Source organism: Hemiscyllium ocellatum, chromosome 25 (genome assembly GCF_020745735.1).
Source record: "Hemiscyllium ocellatum isolate sHemOce1 chromosome 25, sHemOce1.pat.X.cur, whole genome shotgun sequence".
NCBI classification, from domain to species: Eukaryota; Metazoa; Chordata; class Chondrichthyes; order Orectolobiformes; family Hemiscylliidae; genus Hemiscyllium; species Hemiscyllium ocellatum.
In genome coordinates, this window is record NC_083425.1 from 54,978,370 (window position 1) to 54,994,522 (window position 16,153).

The 16,153-nt window shown below is 44.9% G+C and overlaps 1 protein-coding gene across 2 annotated transcripts in view; it reads right to left on the minus strand.

Annotated features, from left to right (window-relative positions):
* The window catches only part of LOC132827693 (protein HID1), a 129,498-nt gene that overhangs the window by 87,880 nt on the left and 25,465 nt on the right, over positions 1-16,153 (minus strand). For both annotated transcript variants that reach the window (XM_060844366.1, XM_060844367.1), the window contains exons 3-4: positions 15,088-15,258; positions 2,761-2,877 (exon numbers count right to left, since the gene is read on the minus strand). In XM_060844366.1, coding sequence (XP_060700349.1) covers positions 2,761-2,877; positions 15,088-15,258 — 288 coding nt within the window. The remainder of the gene's footprint in view (positions 1-2,760; positions 2,878-15,087; positions 15,259-16,153) is intronic.

Sequence of the window (16,153 nt, forward strand, 5' to 3'; positions counted from 1 at the left end):
TCCAATGTAAAAGTATTGGTTTGCAGGGAGGTGTATGGTACTACAGAGTACTGGATGGTGGGGCTCTAAAACGGTCAGTGCTTCTTTGATATCAATAAATGACTTGGGTATTGGAATATTAAACAAAATTTCAATGTCTCAATTTCAAACTCAGAAATGAGGACAATTTTAACTGACTGTAACAGGACACGACAGGCCTGGAGAATGGACAGGCAGGTGGCAGATAGAATTGAATACACAGAAATGCAGGCTGATGCGTCATGGAGAAGGGATTGGGTCAGACAGCAAGTAGCAAGGACAGGCAGATCTGAGTGGTCCTGGGCATCCATTTTCAAAAGTGAGAGGACACACTGAGAAAGTGGTTAGCAAACTGTGTGAAATCTTGGGCTTCATTAACAGAGGTATATTGGGTACATGGGAACATCAGAGGAGTGGCCCATTCAGGCCTACTAGCTTGCTCTGTCATTCTAGATAGTTAATCATCTCCCTCAATCCTATATTGCCATACCGTCTCCATATCCCTTGATGGTATTCATCACCAGAAATCTTTCACTCTCCATGCAAAAGGAAGTTACGTTGAATTTTTATACAGTTCTGGTTAGGCCAAAACTAAAACTTTATATCCCACACGAGTTGCCACAATTTAGGACGATCCTTGAAAGGGTGGAGAGGAGATTTACAAGAATGGTTCTAGGGATGGGTTGTTCTCCTTGGAGTCAAAAAGTGAGGTGCTGGAAAAGCACAGCCGGTCAGGCAGCATCCGAGGAGCAGGAGAGTCGATGTTTTGAGCATAAGCTCTTCAGTAGTCCTCACTTCCTTCCCCTTGGAGCAGAGGAATTGAGGGGAGAGTTGGTCGACTGATACAAGTTTAGGACAGATTTTTGTAAGGGAAAACTGTTTCCATTTGTTGACACAAATGTGAAGTTTTGGGCGAGAGAAATAGGAGATGTGATGAAGAATGTTTTCTTTAAACAGTGCACGTGGTAATGAGCTGTAACACACTACTTACGAGTCAATGTAAGTGAAGACTACTAATGATCGAGAACCATGCTGGAAATCAGAAACAAAAACAAATACAGAAATTGCTGGAAAGACTTCAGTTGTGGGTAAAGCATTGGCAAAATTTACATTAGATAGGATTTATAATCATCTCGATAGGAATAAGTTGATTAGGGATAGTCAACACGGTTTTGTGAAGGGTAGGTTGTACCTCACAAACTTTATTGAGATCTTTGTCAAGGTGACCAAACAGGTAGATGAGAGTAAGCTGTTGATGTGGTGTTTATGGACTTATGTAAGGCATTTGACACGATTTCCCCATGGGTAGGCTACTGCGCAAAATACGGAGGCATGGGATTGAGGGAGATTTAGTGGTTTGGATCAGAAATTGGCTAGCTGAAAAAAAACAGATGGTGGTGGTTGATGGGAAATGTTCATCCTGGAGTTCAGTTACTAGTGGTGTACCATAAGGATCTGTTTTGGGTCCACTGCTGTTTGTAATTTTTATAAACGAACTGGATGAGGGCATAGAAGGACAGGCTAGTAAACTTGCAGATGACACGAAGGTCAGTAGAGTTGTGAATAGTGACGAAGGATGTTGCAGTTTACAGAGGTACATAGATAAGCTGCAGAGCTCGGTGGAAAGGTGGCTAATGGGGTTTAATGCGGAAAAGTGAGAGCTGATTCACTTTGGTATGCATTTCACATGCATTATTGACTGGAAGTGCTCTGTGATGCCCTCGCTTTGTAAATTCAGGTTTTCCTTTCTCTTTCTTCTGATACAGCAACAGATATGCAGACTACTGGACGAATGGTAAGATTCTTGGTAGTGTAGATGAGCAGAGAGACCTCAGTGACCATGTACATAGTTCCCTCAAAGTTGCCACCCAGGTTAATACGGCTGTTAAGAAGGTGTACGGCGTGTTAACTTTTGCTGGTAGAGGGACGGAGTTGCAGAACCATGAGGTCATGCTGCAGCTGTACAAACTCTGGTGTGGCCGCACTTGGAGTATTGTGTACAGTTCTGGTCACCGCATTATAGGAAGGATGTGGAAGCTTTGGAAAGGGTTCAGAGGAGATTTACTAGGATGTTGCCTGACATGGAGGGAAGGTCTTATGAGGAAACGCTGGGGACTTGAGGCTATTTCCATTGGAGTGAAGGTGGTTGAAAGGTGACTTAATTGAGACATTTAAGATAATCAGAGAGTTAGATAGAGTGGACAGTGAGAACCTTTTGCCTCAGATGGTGATAGCTAGCACGAGGGGCCATATCTCCAAATTGAGGGGTCATAGATATAGGGCAGATGTCAGAGGTAGTTTCCTTACTTGGAGAGTAATAGGAGCGTGGAATGGACTGCCTGCAATTGTAGTAGACTCGCCAACTTTACAGGGCATTTAAATGGTCATTGGATAGGCAGAATGGAATAGTGTAGGTTAGATGGGCTTCAGATTGGTTTTACAGGACAGCGCAACATCGAGGGCTGAAGAGCCTGTACTGTGCTGCAATGTTCGATGTTCTAACTCCACAGGTCTGGCAACATTTGTGGAAAGAAATCAGAGTTGATGCTTCAGGTCCAGTGACCCTTCTTCAGAAACGTTAACTCTGATATCTCTCCACAGGTGCTGCCAGACTTGCTGAGCTTTTCCAGCAGTTTCTGAGATGAAGAAAGTGCCATTCTCCAGCATTAACATCCTTCACTTTGACAAACACAAAATTAACTCCAATAATGAAGTGGCAAGAAGCTGCTGAGTGTGTCTTACCGGCCCCGACTTCCTGTGACTCTGGACGGTGAAGTCTGGGCAGAAGAGAAGGTCAGCGATGGCCAGTAAGAGGGATTCAGCGAGAGGCCGGGCATTCTCATCATCTCCTTCGTCAGCCTGGATACAGAGAGATCAGATAAACCTCAATTACAGACTGCAACACAAGTTCTTCCCCATTTCCTTTATGGGCACAGTAACAAACTTCCCATCAATCCACTCCAACCAAGCACAAGCACCAGCACCATCCATGGCAAGTTGGTGCACATCTATTTGGCTCCTAAATATAGCAATGATGATTACACCTCGAGACCTGCATTATTGACTGGAAGTGCTCTGTGATGCCCTCACTTTGTAAATTCAGGTTTTCCTTTCTCTTTCTTCTGATACCGCAAACTAAATATTCTCTGAGGCTGTGGAAACTCAACCATTGATCATGTTCAGGACAGACATTAAGAGAGTACTACTGGCTACTTAGACAGTCCTTCAGGGTTGAGGATGACTCTCTTCTATGTAGGATATGGGGATAGCACAGGAAAGTGGCACAATCAGCACCCATCAGCGAACTGAATGTTGGAGCAGACTTGATGGGCTGAATGACCCAATTCCTTTGTACCAAGATCCTAGCTACTGCCCAATCTTTGGTGTTAAACCTCCCCTGCCTCTCAGAGAACTCGCCTCTTGTCTCCACTGAAGGCCATCTATATAACCCTGAGATCACCACTTCCTGAAATCTGCCAACAGCTGGTCCGGCTTCCTCCACCTCCGACATGGAGTGGAAATCGCTGTGTCCAGAAGGCCATTCCCAAGTAATTAGAGGGTGCTAGGCAGACTGCTTCTCGTTGCATTTAGGAGAATGATTTGCAGACAGCCTTGCTAGGCTGAGGAGGTTAACCCTCAGGGGTGGTCGGTATAGGACTGATGTTAGGGGTAGATTCTTTACTCAGCGAGTCGTGAGTTCATGGAATGCCCTGCCAGTAGCAGTGGTGGACTCTCTCTCTTTATGGGCATTTAAACGGGCATTGGATAGGCATATGGAGGATAGTGGGCTAGTGTAGGTTAGGTGGGCTTGGATCGGTGCAACATCGAGGGCCAAAGGGCCTGTACTGTGCTGTATTTTTCTATGTTCTATGGAGTTCATTGGATTGTTGGACATCCCCAGTCGCCAGATGATCCACATCAAAAAACTGACTGCATTTCAAAAAAGCATTCAAGCAAAATATTGCAGCTGTTGCTCAATCTGAAATAAAAGTGGAAATACCCAGCAGGCCAGTAGCAATTGTTGACAGAAAAACAGACAAAGGACACAGAACAGTCCAGGCCCTTCAGCCCTCGATGTTGTGCTGACCTTTTATCCTACTCTAAGATCAGACTAACCTACATACCCTTCATTTTATTATCATCCATGTGCATATCCAAGAGTAGCTTAAATGTCCCTAATGTTTCTAACTCTACTACCATTGCTAGCAGTGCATTCCACACACCCACCACTCTGTGTAAAGAACCTACCTCTGATATCTCCCCTAAACCTTCTTCCAATCACCTTAAAATTATGCCTCCTTGCGATAGACATTTCCACCCTGGGAAAAAGTCTCTGGCTATCTATGCCTCTCATTATCTTGTACACATCTATCAAGTCACCTCTCACCCTTCTTTGCTCCAATGAGAAAAGTCCGAGCTCCCTCAACTTTTCTTCATAAGACATGCCCTCCACTCCAGGCAGCATCCTGGTAAATCTCCTCCGCACCCTCTCTAAAACTTCCACATCCTTCCTATAATGAGGCGACCAGAACTGAAAACAATATTCCAAATGTGGTCTAACCAGGGCTCTACAGAACTGCAGCATAATCTCATTGTTCTTAAACTTAATCCCCCTGCTAATGAAAACCAATACACCATACGCCTTCTTAACAAGCCTATCGACGTGGGTACCAACTTTGAGGGATCTATGGACATGGACCCCAAGATCCCTCTGTTCCTCCACACTACCAACAATCCTACCTTGTACCCTGCATTCAAATTCGACCTTCCAAAGTGAATCACTTACACTTTTCCAGGTTGAACTCCATCTGTCACCTATCAGCCCAGTCCTGTATCCTGTCAATGTCCCACTGCAACCTACAACAGCCCTCCACACTATCCACAACTCCATCAACCAAGCTCCAGGCTGAATACTTTCCATCACCTACCACCCTCTGTCTTCTATGGACCAGCCAATTCTGTATCCAGACAGCCAGACTTCCCTGTATCCCAAGCCTCCTTACTTTTTGAATAAGCCTAACTTGGGTAACCTTATCAAATGCTTTGCTAAAATCCATGTACAGCACATCCACCGCTCGACCTTCATCAATGTGTTTTGTCACATCCTCAAAGAATTCAATAAGGTTTGTGAGGCATGACCTGCCCCTCACAAAGCCATGCAGACTATGTTTTCCAAGTAATCATAAATCCTGTCTCTCAGAATCCCCTTCAATAATTTGCACACCACTGACGTACAACTGACTGGCCTGGGATTCCCAGAGTTATCCCTATTTCCTTTTTTGAACAAAGGAATAACATTTTCCACCCTCAAATCATCTGGCACTACTCCAATGGGCAGCAAAGATCATTGCCAAAGGCGCAGCAATCTTTTCCCTCGCTTCCTGTAACAACGTAGGATATATCCTGGCTGGCCCACGGGATTTGCCTATCCTTATGTCTTTCAAAATTTTCAGCACTTTCATCTTCTTAGCATCAACCTGTTTCACACTGTCCTCAGAAGCGTCAAGGTCCCTCTCAGTAGTGAATACTGAAGTAAAGTGATCATTAAGGACCTCCCCACCTCCTCCGATTCCAGGTGCAAGCTCCCTCCACTCTCCCTGATCAGCTCTACCCTCACTCTGGCCATCCTCTTGTTCCTTACTTCAGTGTAGAATGTCTTGGGGTTTTCCTTAATCCTACACACTAAAGCTTTTTCATACCCCTTCTATCTCTCCTAAGACCATTCTTCAGTTCCTTCCTGGCTACCCTGTAAACTCTCTAGAGTCCTGTCTGATCCTTGCCGCCTCAATGTTTATGTAAGCTTCCTTCCTCTTGACATTAAACATGAAAATTCTCTTTCCATAGATGCAGCAAGACCTGCTGAGTATCTCCAGCATCTTGTTTTTATTTCAACAAGTATATCACCAGCTGCAGAGCATAGAACGATCCAATAATTAACTGAAAGCACATCGACATTATTTCCTGGGATGGAGGTGGAGTTGACAAGTCAGGATTTAATGCCCATCCCTAATTGTTCAGAGGCTAATTAAGAGTCAGCCACATTGCTGTGAGTCTGGAGTTACAGGTCAGCCAGACCAGGTAAGGATGACAGATTTTCTTCCCCAAAGACACTGGGAAAACAAATAGGTTTTTATAACAATCCGCAGTGATTACGTGGTTGCCATTGGCTCTGTTTATTACTGAATTCAAATCATGCTATCTCCCATGTCCCCAGAACATTAATCTGGGGTTCTGCATTAGCAGTCTAATGAAGTTACCATTATGCCATTGGCTCCTCACGTTTCTTTTCCAATTCAATTAGGGGGGTATGGAACTACAATATCTATGTATTGCAAATACACATTAATATTTAAAAACAATGAGAAAAACTGGCAGAAGTTGAACTGTGTCAACATTTTCCAGCATTGAAAAGGCTTATTTTTGGAAACAAAGTCAAAGTTTTAATGTGTGCTATAAGCCAGATGTTATTTACAGAAAATCAATTAAATTTAGAGAAAAGGTTAGTAAAGCTTTCAAAAAAATAAGAAATGAGGTTTACGATGCTTAGTTACTAAAAAAAAACGGTTTCTGAAAAGACTACCAGGAACTATGCAAATAGTTGCCTCAAAACTATTTCTGGACTTGGTTTTCTGTTACAGACCTGAGTAATCAATAAGGATACCGCAAAAGTCTCTCCTTCCCTCAGTAGAAGTACCTGGGAACCAGTATTGCTGACTACCTAATAAACCTCAAAAAGCTGAACCATTGCCACTTTCCAAAGTCTTGCATCAATCTCGATTTGAATCCAAAATGAAAATCTAAGGCTATCAGCAATTCAACTTTGTCTGGGTGGGTTGTGGGAAGTCATCACATTCTATCTTTTTTTTCGTCAGACCCTTGGCTGACAGGGATGCTTTTCATCCTTTTCGTCTTTAAAAAAATATCACCATCTCAGCAAAGGCCGTTGTCTTCTTACATTGTGAGAATTTCCTTAATGAGCTACAGTTCTACTTCCAGATTATAGTTTGGGTGTCTTCTGTTTAAAGGATAAGTTTTGCTTATAATAAACTATCTTAAGTTAATTGAAGAAGCTTGGCAAAAAAACTCTTTCATTCTGAAAAGTAACATGAGGGAGAATCAATTAGACAATTCAGTGATGGAAGTTGTATTCAGAGATCTAAAGAAGGGTCACTAAATCCGAAACATTAACTCTGCTTTCTCTCCACAGATGCTCAGTTTTCCCAGCAATTTCTGATATTGGCTTCTGATTTCCAGCAGTACTTCAGCTTTTTTTTGTGTTTCGAGTTATATCTTGGTGGGACTGATGGGGCTGAGTACCAGCCCATTCCTCCCATTATAGCTATAAAACAGGTTTATCTGCAACCTACGGATCCAAGACAGAAAGCAGAACCTCTGTAATCACTGAAAGCCAGCTCAACCCAACACCTTGTCTGAGGTTCTGAGCTCCATGTCTCCACACTCTTCAAACACAGTCTGAAGCATTGCTGACAGTTTTTCGTAACCACCTAACTAAAAAGACTTGCAATAAATCCTTTGAAAGTTCAGAAACTTGGAACTCTTTTGAGAAGGATCTTTTTGTCCTAAAACTGAAACTATGCAAGTGAAAGCATTTGGAATTATTCTTGATACGAATTGCAGGCCAGGACAATGGCAGTGTAAGTGTTCAGACACATTCCAGCTGCGTTTTCAAACTATACAGGATGTGTGCTTTTTGGGATTGGGATTTTACCTTGGTTAATGGATAACTTCAACTGGCTTTGTGCCCACACGCAATTAGGAGCAATAACATTGAAAATATGATGGTATTGTGATGATAAGACTTGTTATCTCCAATGCTGGCTGCCCGGAACTCTGTAACAGGCAGTAAGGCTCTTCAGGAGCTGGCTGCCTGAATATCGTGGGTCATTCTCTGCTGTGACTTTCAAATGTGTTCAGCTCTCATCAGTTCAAAATCAACCGTAGGCAAACTAAACCTGTGAAAATACTCTGAAGTAACCAGCACGTAAGGCTACTGAGCACAGTAGGATCTCCCACATGAAATTTCAAGGTATTGTGGTATTTTGCAATAAGACAAGATGCTCCTAGGTAGCAGCAAACATACCATGACTGAATTTTACATTCAGTATTAGATTAGATTAGATTCCCTACAGTGTGGAAACAGGCCCTTTTGCCCAACCAGTCCACACCGACCCTCCAAAGAGTAACCCACCCAGACCCATTTCCCTCTGACTAATGCACCTAACACTATGAGCAATTTAGCATGGCCAATTCACCTGACCTGCACATCTTTGAACTGTGGGTGGAAACCGGAGCACCCGGAGGAAACCCACACAGACATGGGGAGAATGTGCAAACTCCATACAGTCACCCGATGCTGGAATCAAACCTGGGACCCAGGTGCTGTGAGGCAGTAGTGCTAACCACTGAGCCACGAAGGAGTGAGGAACGGGTCCAAGATAATATTCTAAATTTAAATAAGGGCAAATATGAGGTCATAAAAAGACATCTGGCTGAAGTGAATTTGCTAAAGATAAGTCGATAAAGATATAGTGGCATACATTTAAGGGGATTTTTCAGAATACATAGAATAGACATGCTACAATAACTAAGAAAGAAATAAGGCATAGACCCACCATCAGTGATTACCTGGAAAGTGAAAGAGAGCATGAAATGAAAAGAGAAAGATACAATGTTGTAAAGGCAGGTGGAAGGTCAGAAGATTGGTCAGAATACAAAGAAAAAAGCAGCAAATCGATCCAAGACTGAACAAAGAGAAAATAAATCGAGTAAGAGTGCAAGCTAGCCATAAATATTAAAAAAGACAGTAAGAGCTTCTCTAAATATTTCAAGCAAAGTTAATAAAGTGAGTGTTGAGCCTTTCAGGAAAGTAAGGAAATGGCACATGAAATTAATAAAAGTATTCACGACTCACATCAGTCTTCATGACAGAATATACTTAACATCTCAGTAGAAATGATAAATCTGGAAATGATAGGGAAAGAGAAACTCTGGAAAGTCACAATTACCCAGCAATGGTACTAAGTAAATTGCTGCAGCTCTGAGCTCAAAAACTGCAGGAATTTATGTAAAACACTGTTATCTCACTAATTAGATTAGAATCAATCTAAACATCAGGTCATAGACAGAGAACACAGGGGGCTAACACCTTCAATATATTGTCTAGCTATCACCATTGTTAGCAGCTAACCCGACAATGCAACTTTAAAAAGAAGGGTTTTGTGATTTACACATGAAAGAAGTGAAACTATCACTGTATTCTTACAGATGAAAGGCTTAACAGACAATCAATTCTTCAATGTATAATTTCAGTTACATCACACTGCAAATTTTTGCTATAAATTCTGTGTTACAATTGAGCCCTCCACAATCATCTGATGAAGGAGCGTCGCTCCGAAAGCTAGTGTGCTTCCGATGACAGTTAATGCATTGGTTTTAATTTTGCAAACTTTGTCTGATTCAGGGAAGGTCCCATCACAATGCAAATGAACAAACGTGACTTCTTCATTCAAAAAAGGAGAGGCAGAAAACCGAGGCTAGTTTAACATCTGTCATAGGGGAAAATGGTTGAAGCTATTATTAAAGAGGCTATAGGAGGACACTTGGAGAGTTCAAGATAATCAGGTACAGTCAACATGGTTTTGTGGAGGCGAGATGATCATCCTTGAGTTCTGAGGAGGTAACACAAGTTGGGAATAAATGTAACCAGTGGATCATCTGTACTTAGATTTCAAGAAGGCAGTTGATAAAAGCCACATCAAATATTCTTGTGAAAGAATAAAGGCTCATAGTCATCGGTGCATCCCTCTCTCGTTCCCAAGTGGAAATATTTATCAATTAACTTCCACCCAGCCCACACCTTGACTTCCCCCTTCCACGCCTCGATATCTTTCGTTCCATTTCTGGCGATCGGCTGGCCACCTATATCCGCTACAAACCCATAGACTTCCACAGTTACCTTGACTATACATCTTCACACGTCGCATCCTGTAAGGATTCCATTCCATTCTCCCAGTTTCTCCATCTCTGTTGCATCTGTTCTGATGATGCCACTTTCTGCAGTGAGGCCACAGAAACATCCACCTATTTTTCTCAACTGAGGATTGCCTGCTACCACGGTTGACAGGTCTCTCAGCCATACCTGACCTATTTCCTGCACTTCTGTCCTCACCCATTCCATTCTCTCCCACAGCAATGATAGGGTCCCCCGATCCTCATTTCCATCCCACCAGACTCCACATCCAAACGATTGTAGGCTGCCATTTTTATCCCCTCCAATGAGATGCTACAACCAGACACATATCCCCTTCCTCTCCTTTGTCAACACTGTGCAGGGGACTGTTTCCTCCAGAACATACTGGGTCCATTGCTCCTCCATTCCCAGCATCTCCCCACATCCGCATGGCACCTTGCCCTGTAACCACCCAGCCATTCCCCTCCTCCCTCCTCAGTCTCCAAGGCTGCAGACAGGCCTTCCAGGTGAAGGAATGATTTACCTGTACTTCTTTCAATTAATCTACATTTGCTGCTCACAAAGTGATCTCTTCCACAGTGGGGAGATGAAATGCAGACTCGGTGAGTGCTCTGCGGTATACCATGTTGTGCCCAATTTTTAAAAAACCCAAGCTTCCAGGCGCCTGTCACTTTGAAACACCCACATGTTCCCACACCAGCATTTCTGTCACAGATCTGTTGCAGCAAGCCTAAGCACAAGAACAACACTTCATTTCCCACTTGAGGACTCTGCAGCTTCTACCATTCAACATGGAGTTCAATAACTCTACAGTCTGATTACATTCACCATGTCTTTTTTTTAAACTAACCCCACAACCAGTCCTGTTGTGACATGGGTTAAGTTTAGCACAGCCAACCCATTCTCACCCACTGAGACCAATTACCACAACGCATGGACTGCTTTCAGCACAGACGACCCATTCCCTGCTAACTTCAGCTCTCATTAAGAAACACACAGTTCTGCTGCTGAGCTGAAAATGTGTTGCTGGAAAAGCACAGCAGGTCAGGCAGCATCCAAGGAGCAGGAGAGTCAACGTTTCGGGCATAAGCCCTTCTTCAGGATTCCTGATGAAGGGCTTATGCCCGAAATGTCGAATTTCCTGTTCCTTGGATGCTGCCTGACCTGCTGTGCTTTTCCAGCAACACATTTTCAGCTCTCATCTTCAGTATCTGCCGACTTCACTTTCTCCTCCCAGTTCTGCTGCTGAGTCAATGGACTCAAAACATTAACTCTGCTTTCTTCCCACAGATGCTGCCAGACCGACTGAGTTCCGCCAGCAATTACTGGTTTTGTTCCAAAGCAAATAAATTATGTTAAACTTGTCTCGAAGCTTGATTAGACTTTGGAGTACGTTGGCCAGTTCTGATCGCTATGTGACAGAAAAAAACATGGAGGCACTAGAGCGAGTACAAGAAACTAGAACTGAGAGGTTGGGTCTCATTTCTCGTGAAAGGGAAGAGTCATCTAACAGAGGTCTTTAAAGTTATGAAGACAGATAAATAAAATTGTTCCTCTTGTTATGAAGTTCCAAACAGGCACTAATGAATCCAACATGGAATTCAGGAGAATTCACAGGGTGGTGAGAATTTGGAACTTTCTCCTACATGAAGACATTAAGGCAAATAGTTGAGAAGCATTTAAAGGAAAGCAAGGGTACATCCTACTGAGGGCTTCAGATGAAATAGGTTAGGGGGAAGCCCTTGTCAAATGTAAAACACTAGTGTAGATCCAGTTGAACTGAATGCCCGAGTCTTATTGAATTAGATGAATATATTTGGTGTATCTTATTGAGATTGGTATCCAGAATCTCAATAGGGGTTCTTGTGACACTGTGGCAATGTCCCAACTTTTGAGTCAGAGCTCTGTCTCAGCATATCTGAATGGTTTGATTTAAAATATCTCCGCGAAATGACATCACTTGGTATGATCAGGTCATGCTGTAAATAGCCCACTGATGATTTTTGTCAAGACTTCCACTATGGCTACATCAAGTATGTTAGTCCAGGCAGCTTATTACTACAGGGGCTTCTGCTGTTTCTTCACTAGCTGCTGATCAGATTCTGAAACACACTCAAGATTATTGAGTGTTGAAAGATTGTAGACATTTACTGGACCAAGAACATTTGTCGGAGGACGGCACACAATAAGCAGAATTGTAGTTTGCAATGCCCATTGTTAATGACTCACTTAAAGGTATGACAGAGGCTTGCAAATGAACAGAGGTGTTCGTAATCTCGAAGCATTTCAAAGTGCCAGTCGAATCACGTTTCAGACATTCTTCATGCTCTTTACTTTAAACACAAACCCTTTCTCAATTTACACCGTGGCTCTCTTCATTTTAACTACAGGAAAATGGATGTTTTTGTATGTGAAACTGAGAGAGATACATACACGCCTATATGTGCATGGGGGTGGGGGAAGGCGGTAGGATACGTACACGCCCATCCCCACGTGTTGTGTTGGGGGGGGGGGGGGGGGGGGGGGGGGGGGGAGAGAGAGGGTGGGAGCGATATGTACACGCCAGGGGATAGGTACATGCCTCTCCCCGCATGTTGGGTAAGGGGGGAGGGGGCAGGTGACATATGTACAAGCCTGTCCCCGCGTGTTGGGGAAGGAGGGGAGATACGTACGCGCCTGTCCCCGCATATTGGGGAAGGGGTGGGCATACGTACACGCCTGTCCCCACGTGTTGGGGAGGGTGGGGGGGGGAGAAGAGTGGTCACGTATACGCCTGTCCCTGCATGTTGGGGAAGGGGAGGGAATGCGTACACGCCTGACCCCGCGTGTTGGCGAAGGGGGGGAACGCGTACACGCCTGACCCCGCGTGTTGGCGAAGGAGGGGACGCGTACACGCCTGACCCCATGTGTTGGCGAAGGGGGGGGGACGCGTACACGCCTGACCCCGCGTGTTGGCGAAAGGGGGGGACGCGTACACGCCTGACCCCGCGTGTTGGCGAAGGGGGGGGGGGAACGCATACACGCCTGACCCCGCGTGTTGGCGAAGGGGGGGGGGACGCGTACACGCCTGACCCCGCGTGTTGGCGAAGGGGGGGGGACGCGTACACGCCTGACCCCGCGTGTTGGCGAAGGGGGGGGACGCGTACACGCCTGACCCCACGTGTTGGCGAAGGGGGGGGACGTACACGCCTGACCCCGCGTGTTGGCGAAAGGGGGGACGCGTACACGCCTGACCCCACGTGTTGGCGAAGGGGGGGGGGACGCGTACATGCCTGACCCTGCGTGTTGGGGAAGGGCGAGGGGGGAGATACGTACACGCCTGTCCCCGCATGTTGGGGAAAGGGGGGGAATACGTACACGCCTGCCCCATGTGTTTGAGGGAATATGTACATGCTTGCCTCTGCGTTTTAAGAGGGGGGGGGAATATGTACACTTATCTGGGGGAAGGGGCATGTACACGCCTGTGTGTCGGCAGGATATATATTTGCTTGTATGTGAGAGGAGATATATACACATATGGACACATTTGCCTGTGTGCCTGCATGTGTGTGTGGTGAGACGGGTATATGTATGTTTGTGTGTGTAGGTGTGTGCTTGGGGATAGATGCAAACTTGTTTGTGTGTGCATGCATGTATGTATGTGCATGCTTGTCTGTGTGGGGACAGGTGTACGTGCACACGCAGGTATATACATACTTGCATGTATGGTTATATGTATGTGTGTGTGTGTGTGTGTGTGTGTGTGTGTGTGTGTGTGTGCGTGTGCGCGTCTGGGGAGGATTGACACATCTGCTTGTATGAATGCAAGTCCTGTTGCATTGAATCCCTGCAATGCGTTTTGAATCTTCTGAGAGTTGGCCAGTAGTATAGCAGTGGCTGTTTCAAGCATTGCAACCTAACCAAGTTCCTGAACAGTTGTCTCAAGATTCTTGGAGGTTCCAGGAATAACTGGCAAATAATTCCCAATTTGAACAGATAAAATGTGGAGTAAAGGCAAACCTGAAAATGGAAGGTTTCTTCTCAGAGAGTATCGTGGCAAGGCCCGAGCTAGCTGCCCGAGGTCTCAGGGCGTGTGAGACACAGGGTGTGGCTCTTTAACATGAAGCCAATTCAGCAGTGCATTAGGTACAAATTTCCAGCTGATGGATTTCACAACGAGTAATGGAGTTGGTTGTGTGTGTGTCTTGCTTGCTCAATCTGAAATTAAACTCTGCAATCATCCACCCAAACCTCTCCTCCACTCTCATCTTGTTGACACTACTTTTAACAAAGTGATTTGCCGAACTATCAGAATAAAATTATCAAATAGGATGGCACAAAATATAGTAATTCAGCTGACTGAAACCGTGTTGGCTCTTTTCGAAAGCAATTTAATTTAATCCCACAGCCTGCTAATCTCTTCCCAATCAGGTATTTATGCAATTCCCTTTAGAACCCTCCTGCTTCCACTTTCCCATCAGGTAGGCATTCCAAATCATAACCGCTCATTGCTAAAAAATAAGTTTCTCCTCGTGTTGCCTTTGGCTCCTTTTCAGTCGGTGCTCCCTGGTTTTCAACGGTTTTGGATTTGATCCCTCTTACTATGTACAGGGTTCACTCGGTCACGAAGGTCATAGGGTAACCGATTTCAATCAATAAAGACTGGACTGGAGAGAAATTGATCTTTGTCATAACAGGGAGTGGATTTTCTAATCCTGCTCACAATGGTGAGTAAGGCTGGATCTTACTCACTGCAGACTCAGGATTAAATTGATGCTCAGCACAGGGGGAGGGGGAAGAAGAATCAAACTGCTGCTGGATGTGACTCAGCCACATTATTTCCAGACCCTTCACCATCTCACTCTCCACCCAGAAATGCATGTCGATACCACCAAGCTTTCAGTCATCACCCCCAGTCTCTCCCTCCTTGCTTCTATATAATTCTTTGCTGAGAAGTCCCATGGTAGATTTACTGTGCATGTACAATGAACGCCCTTGGTCATAAAAACTCAGCAAAAGCCCAAACAAAGGTGCTGGCATTGGCTGTTCTGAGAAATACTCCAAAGCAATGTAAGGGAAGGACCTGGTATAGACCTTACCCCAGCACGGCCTGCTCCAGGAACTGTTGACCAGAAGAAGCCTCTCCAATCTGGATCCTCAAAGATATAAGGCAGGATGCGCGTCAGCAGCTCAGTGCAGTTAATAATAATCTGTTTCTCCTTGTCACTTGCACAGCCCGACTCAGCACCTTGGACCAACTTCTCAACAGCCTGGAGGGACCAGAAAAAACACATTTATACAACCTATATTACCAGTGGAGACAGGGCTGTCACTCGATAACTTTGGAGTACAGTGCTGTGGGGACAGGTCTGCCACTGTATAACACTGGGCTACAGGACTGGTGGGGGACAGGTCTGTCACTGTATAACACTGGGGTACAGTACGGATAGGGACAGATCGGCCGCTGTATAACACTGGGGTACAGGTACTGGTGCAGACAGGCCTGTCACTGTATAACACTGGGGTACAGTACTGGTGGGGACAGGTCCGTCACTGTATAACACTGGGGTACAATACTGGTGGGGACAGATCTGTCACTGTATAACACTGGGGTACAGTACTGGTGGGGACAGGTCGGTCACTGTATAACACTGGGGTACAGTACTGGTGGGGACAGGTCGGTCACTGTGTAACACTGGGGTACAGTACTGGTGGGGACAGGTCGGTCACTGTGTAACACTGGGGTACAGTACTGGTGGGGACAGGTCGGTCACTGTGTAACACTGGGGTACAGTACTGGTGGGGACAGGTCGGTCACTGTGTAACACTGGGGTACAGTACTGGTGGGGACAGGTCGGTCACTGTGTAACACTGGGGTATATTCTTGCCGTGCATGTGGTGCTGATAAAGCCAGCAGAAGATAGTGGTGGGCTTTCACCTTGAAGTGCTAGTCTTGATTTGATACAGAGTTATTTGTTAATTTACTTATTATGGTACCTTGCTCTGGGATAGGAGTCACATATGAATCAAGCTGGGGTGGTACATTAGGCTTCCTTCTCCAAAGCAAATTGCTAGGACAGTTAGGTTTTACAACAACCGTACAGCTTCACCGTCACTTCAAGGAGAAGAACTTTATATTTCCTGATGTTCTGCTTGAATCAACCA